Source organism: Oryza brachyantha, chromosome 1 (genome assembly GCF_000231095.2).
Source record: "Oryza brachyantha chromosome 1, ObraRS2, whole genome shotgun sequence".
NCBI classification, from domain to species: Eukaryota; Viridiplantae; Streptophyta; class Magnoliopsida; order Poales; family Poaceae; genus Oryza; species Oryza brachyantha.
The window spans coordinates 28,291,677-28,298,918 of record NC_023163.2 but is presented as its reverse complement, the minus strand read 5'-3'; the positions used below and the strand labels follow the sequence as shown (position 1 = coordinate 28,298,918).

Here is a 7,242-nt window from a genome sequence, read left to right as displayed (position 1 = left end):
TCACTTGAACCTGGTCAGGTCAAGGGTAACCTCAGCCTCGGACGGCACCAGGAACTGCCTGGAGGCCATCTGGATGACGTCGATGTCGTCTGGGTCGACGCCGCTGACACTACCGCTGCTTGGGCCAGCCTCACTGTAGTAGCCACCTAACTCCACGCCGATCGGGTGGCTTCCGGGGAGCGACGGGTGGTACAGGCTCAGGCAAGAAGAATGCAGGTCATGACCAACGCTGATCCCTTGCTGCTGCACCGGCGGCGCCCCGTAGTGAATGTTGCCCTGAGGGACGTCGAACGGCAGGTAGTATCCATCCTGCTGCTCGTTGTAGGAGGCGTTAAGGTTCGGCGCCAGTGACATGTTCAGGTTCATTGCCGCTAGCTGCTGCTGGGGCGGTCCACCCGGGTTAGCCAGGCCAAGGTAGATCCCCATTTCCGACGTGGCTGTTGGGGTACCCGTCCTGACCGGCCCGGCCCCGTGCAAGACGACGTCGGAAGGGCGTCGAGGCACCGGCACCGGCACCGGCAGTGGCGGCGCGGCCTCGACGGCCGCCGGGTACTGGCTACGGATATACTCTTCGAGAGGGGAGAGCTGCCTCGTCACCGCTTGCTCGCTCTTGTTCTTCTTCGTCCGACGCTTCGACTTGAGGCTGCGCTTGGTTGCGTTCCAGTGGTTCTTGACGGCGTTCTCCGACCGGCCAGGGAGGCACCTTGCAATCACCGACCAACGGTTCCCATAAGTTTTGTGTGCTTCGATCAACATCGCGTCGTCCTCCTCAGTCCAGACGTCTTTCTGCAATTAAATTGTGATGTTTGTAATATTGATTGTGTCTACTTGATTGACGGCACAACAAAAGTAAATATGCACTCAATCCTTCAAGACTTGTAGATATTTGACAATCTCTATATTGTATCTGTATCAGGTTTATTTTTGATGAACTTAAATCTTACATTTATTGAGGATTAAATATAGGCACAATCTGTTACCATATTTATGCATGGTGTAGACTAACATCATTGTTGTTTGCTTCGTAGTCATAAACCAAGAAGAGATTTGACCTTGTAAAATTTAATATGCAGTAATTAAAGCAGGTACAATTTTAGACAGATGTAACCATGCCTCTGAATGTTTTTTTTCTGCAAGGACATGCATATGAATCTTTGATTGGGAAATCTCCATATCTACTGAATTTCAAGTCCTAAAACAACATAAAGAACTGAGGATTTGGATTGCTAGCTGCCAAACACATTGAGTTTAGCATATACAACAACAACGAAATTCCAGCATGATTTTTGCATAAATCTGACAAGAAATCCCTTAAAGTCATATGGATAATCTGGGAATCAAGAAGTTGAGAGTAAGACCTTGATGTCCGGGCGCAGATGGTTGGTCCATCTCTCGCGGCATTGCTTCCCGATCCGACCTGGGAGGCTCTTTGCAATTGTTGACCACTTGCGATCTCCATGGAGTATCACCATTTGCTTGAGAACTCTGCAAACAAGTGGACACATAGATATACATACAAAATCTTGCTGACGATCGAGAATGAAGTTGAAGATAACTCAATAAAATGAAATTCTTATCAGAAATCGATTGATCGGTGACTTACTCATCTTCTTGCCTGGTCCATGCTCCTTTGAATGGCCCTGGGTTGCCGTTGCTGCCTCCAACTCGGGTATGCTGTTGCCGAGGAACGACAACCCCTACTGGAACTGCACCCATGTTGCTGAAGCCAGCTCCTAGAGCCCCCTCTGGCAGCACGAAGCTAGATGGAGCCATGCCTATCCCAGCAATGAGAAACCCCACATCGGGGACTGCCATGGTGATTGGAGCACTGCTGGAACTTTGGTAGTGGGCACCGGTGCCATGGCTAGAGCTTGCGAAGTACCTAGTTGGCATTCCAGCTCCTGCCATCACTAAATCTTGGTTGATGAAGGAGTTACCTGCAGCCGCCGTAAGCTCGTCCTTCAAGGTCGGAACCATGGCAAGAACCGGAAACCCTAGAGTTCTAGGGAATTAAAGCAAAATGAGGTCGATTGAGCTAGAGCAAGTCGAGAAGATGATAGATCAGTGTGATGGAGACTTGAGTCCCCTCTTTATATAGGGTAAGAGGGAGTGTATCAGCCGTTCATATACGAGACGATCCAATGGTCAGAAACATAGCTAGAGTATGACGTTCCATGTCTGTTTTAAGCAGTGAGGAGTGCATTTTAGATATTTCTATGTGTATAGCCCATGAGCTCTGTACATCAGGTGCATGCAATGCTTGAAGAGGTGAGCTAACAGACAAAAGGGCCTAGTTGTCAATATAAAATAATATCAACAGTGGCAGTGAGCTGCCAGTAGGATATGCATTGACCAAAGGTTTATGGCTGTATCTGCATGCCATGCTATGCACCCAAGTGTACTTCCATGCCGCACAATTCGAACTTTGAGTGTATGTCTGCAGATTTGGCTATACTCCTCGAGCATTTAATCCTCATCAAGATAAATACCATAACAAATGATTTCATGGCTCTTCAAGAGGTCAATGTTAACCAAAACACTTAATTGGGTTGATACTATTGTCATAGCTTAAAATTTTGGAATTCGTTATCTTTAGAAGTATCATGAAAAAACCTATTAAAAAAATAGTGAATGTTAACTACCTACGGGATAATATAACGTATGTACTAAAGTAACGGTTATAACTGTTGGATAGGTTTGTCGTTTTCATGGCACACACGACATAGATTTGTGGTATTAATGAAACCGCAGACTAAAACCAACGCGTCCAAGTAGGGATGGATATTCAATGCCGTTACCTATCCAGGAGAATAACCAAATAACCGGTGATTAGACGTTGAAAACTTGAAGTATTGATGAAAAACAAAAGAAAAATGTGCATGTTAACTACTACCCCTCAGTCTCCAAATATAAGCACTTTAGACTTTTAGTTTTTTTATTAGGATTAATGAAAAACAAAAGAAAAATGTGCATGTTAACTACTATCCCTCAGTCTCCAAATATAAGCACTTTAGACTTTTAGTTTTTTATTAGGATTAATAAGAGAAGTGAAATTAATTGAGGTTTCGTTATTATTAGTTAAAATAAGAAAGTACGTGAAGATATTAAATAAGAAAGGATTTTGTTTGCTGAGACACGAAAGTAGGTGAACAAGATACTATGCTGTGGGATAAATTTTAAATACTAGAAATATTCTATCCAAGTTTGATCGTCATATTAGAAATAACACCAAGACTAATAAAAATAATCTACACATATCGACGTAAGTAAGTATGTACGTATGTATGTATGAGATTGTTAAGATGCACCCGGGTTATTTTGAATCGTCTATTTTAAAGGATCCAACGGTTGATGCTACTCTTGCTATCTAAGAAGTAAGAGGTTATCAATTAATAACCAACTGACCAAGGGTTAATAAAGACTTTTGGTAGATATCGAATTAGGTAATATCCTTAGAATGCCTATTATCGAATTAGATAATACGTCCATCTTACTCACGGTTAATTAATGCCTATATCTCTTTAGTTAACCTTATTACGGAGTAGTATGGAAGGTATATAGATAGATAGATTCTCTTGCACAGTGTATGACATTGAGATTTTACACCGGAGAAACAAGATGATGGTTGCGGGTGATCAAATTTATGGAATTTTTTGAATTTTCAATTTTATTTATTAAATAATTTATAAATTTAATTTTGTATTTCAAAAAATCACAAAACTAACCTCCTGCCGTCCTCTGAGAGGGCGGAAAGGTGACGTGGCAAACGGCCACTTGGTCGCGACAGACGGCCAGAAACAGCGGCACAACAAATTTTGCATTTAGGTCCTTGCCACCCTTTGTAAGGACGGCAAGGACCTAAATGAAAAATTTGTCGTGTCACCCGGTAATTTTTCGATTGGTTAGATACGTATATTTATAACGCATGTAATTATCAGATCATGGCAAACGGCCACTTGGTCGCAACGGACGGCCGGAAACAACGGCACGACAAATTTTGCATTTAGGCCCTTTCCGCCCTTTGTAAGGGCGCCAAGACCTAATACAAAATTTGTGGCGGAAAGGACCTAAATACAAAATTTTTCGTGTCACCCGGTAATTTTTCGATTGGTTAGATACGCATATGTATAACGTATGTAATTATCAGATCACAAATAGTTTCTTGGCTCAGTGGTTACTACCAGCCTGAGAAAAAATCAACTAAAATATGCTGCTACCAAAACTCAACCTCTGGTCTCCTGGATAGAAGATTGGGGCAATGACCACTAAGCTATGATAATAATTGTGATTAGACAATTACATAAGTTGTACATATACGTATCTAACCGCGATTCAATCAAAAAAAATTCTCTTTTCAATAGAAAAATTCCCGGGCGGCACGACAAATTTTGCATTTAGGCCTAAATGTAAAATTTGCTGTGTCGCTGTTTTGGGCTGTTCGTTGCGACCGAGTGACCGTTTGTCATGTCACCTTTCCGCCCTCTTAAAGGGCGGCAGGAGGTTAGTTTTATGAGTTTTTGAAATGCAAGATTAAATTGGTAAATTATTTAATAAATAAAATTCAAAATTCAAAAAATTCCAAATTTATGGCCTAGTCTTTTGTCACGCCCAGAAATTTACACCAATTTCTGAACAATAGCATACATTAATCTCGGTCCAGGAATTATCTATGACAAATTAATACACAGTTCCACGACTTAAAAACAAACAAAAACAATTATCCATCGAAATGCAGCGGAAAAGAAAACAAACTAAACCATCTAATCTTTAACTTCAGCTGGCGATGACGGCTGCACACCACAGGCATTCTCGACGGCGGACTGAACCTCACTTCAACCTTGGGAACAACCTTCTGACTTCTGACTCAGGCTCTGACACTTGCTCCGGTGGGGGAAAAATTAAGCAAGGCTGAGTACAAACCAACGTACTCAACAAGTAACACCCAAGATAGGGAGAATAATGAATGCAATAGGGTATCAAGGATAGGCTAAGATTAGATTGCACAAAGCAGCAGTAATTTAGCAAAACAGTAAATAAAGTGGACTGAATAAAAAATAAAGTAAATATTTAAAATAATCATCCGCTGTTCAACGTTACACCACGTTGCAACAGGCCCAAACCATTGTCCAGCGTTAAACCACGTTGCGCAGGGTTAAACCAACTCCAAGATTAATCAAATTATAAAAGGTTCAACTAATCCCAGTGAATCTGTCAGTTCGCCCCATAACCGCGGGTACGGCTATTTGAATAGTTTTACTCTCCAGAGGTGTACAACTTTACCCACAAGACATGGCTCCCAAACATGTTACCATGCCCCAACGTATCACCACGATACCTCAGTACGGAAACCATGATAAGACCTTTCACCTAACCCTCCCTAGACAATCGTACCACACTTCAGGTTTCGCCCCCTCCTTTACACCAAGTCGGGCAGCCCCCTCTTGTCCCTAGGTAAATCCGAAAGCAACATAGGACCATGTTACACCACGATTCCCATCCATACTCTATCACGTCCACCCTTGCCTGGGTACGTTGAATAGGGACAAGCTAGACTACAAGTCTCACCGTTGCCCATTCTGGCTTGTGGTTAGTACGTGTAAGACTTTCAGGGTTTCCCGAGAACCGGTCCTTAACTGTCATGGGTGCGACTCTCAAAACCATGCACCCGCAGCCCACCATAAGCAATATTTTAATTGTATTTAATCCACATCGGAAAATTCATCATGATCACAACCATTAAAGGTTTATTAAAGTCTAACAGAAATTAAATAAGAATTGGTGAGCTAGTTGAACTAAGCATGGCTAAGCATTGCCTAAGCCTATTTCTAGTCAAATTAACCCTGGGATGACAATAATAATAAGTGGGAAACAACGGGTATAAAGGTAAATGCCCAGTAGATAAATAAAATAACAAGGTCAAAACAATGCATGTTTGAACGTAAAGCGGGGAATTTTATAAACATAGGTTCAATATGATCAAAGAAGGGTGCCACTTGCCTTGCTCAGACCCACGAGGAACTTCGGCGATGACTTCGAGAACGAACGACGCTTCAACGGGGTCAAAACCTACGATAAACAAGGCAAAACAAGCAAAAACAGACTATAAAACTACTAAACAAAGAAAGAAACTATTTTTAATGAATTCTTGGTATTTTTCTGGATTTAATGAAACGTGAATGGACATAAACGGAGACTAGATGAATTACTTATGAATTTTAAAAGTTTTCTAGGTTTTTAAACTAAACAGAAAAGTCCTAAATCAATTATTGCGCAATTAAGCGGGGTGCTGACGTCAGCGGAGGGGGAGGTGGCGGCTGAAGGTGGGGGCCGCTTGTCGGCGGGTGAGAGAGGAAAAGGGGCTGACAGGCGGGCCCGGGAAGAGAGAGGGAGGAGGCCGGCTGACGAGCGGGACCCGCGTGAGAGAGAAGAGGGGTGGGAGGTCGACGGGTGGGGCCCGTCGGTCAGAGGGAGAGAGCAGGGGAGCGGGAGATCGGCTTGGCTGGGAGAGGAGGGAGGCGATGGCCGGCGGAGCGGGCGACGGAGGGCGACGACGGCGGGGCGGGCGGCGTCGGCAGAGGGTCGACGACGGCGACGGCGACGACCGGCGGCGGACGGCGCACGATGCTCGGCGACGGCGTGGGGGAGTCAACGTCGGCCGGCGGGCTTGGGGAGGACGACGACAGCGACGCGACGGGAGGGCGGCGGTGCCACGGACGGGGTCACGTTTGCGACGGCGAGGCGAAGGAGACGGCGGGCGGAGGGACGACAGTGATGGCCAAAGTGCGTAAGGGCGCGACAACGGCGTCTGCTCCGACGAGCGCGGGCGGAGGGGAAAAGAGGGGGAGATAGGGAGATGGAGGCGCTCACCGGCGGCGGCGTAGGCGAGGTTACGTCGGCGAGGTCAAGGCAGAGGTGGTGACGCGGGAAGGCGGCGACGACGGGCGTCCGGCAGCGAGATCGGTCGACGGCGGCGAGGAAGTGGCGACGCACGGGCGGGGAAAAAGGGTGGCGGCGGCACGGCGCGGCACGAGATTTATAGGGGAAGGCGCCGGCTAGGGTGGGACGGCGGTTGCGGAGTCCGTACCGGCCACGGCGCGGCAAAGGCGGTGGCGGGTTCGGCCACGATGCGTCCGGCACAGCGGGGTGCGGTCGCTGACAGGCGGGCCCCGCCTGTCAGTGGCGCGAGGGAGGAGGGAGCATGGACTCCGCGGGCAGGCGAGCAGGCGAGCAGGGCCGAGGTGG

General features: G+C 46.1%; 1 protein-coding gene across 1 annotated transcript; it reads right to left on the bottom strand.

Moving 5' to 3' along the window:
* Positions 1–1,977, bottom strand: LOC102718505. The gene is made up of 3 exons (XM_040521104.1): positions 1,604–1,977; positions 1,359–1,485; positions 1–786 (listed from the first exon to the last, which is right to left on the bottom strand). Exons 1-3 carry the CDS (start codon positions 1,975–1,977, stop codon positions 1–3), a joined length of 1,287 nt encoding a protein of 428 aa, XP_040377038.1.
* Between the last annotated feature and the right edge of the window lie 5,265 nt (positions 1,978–7,242).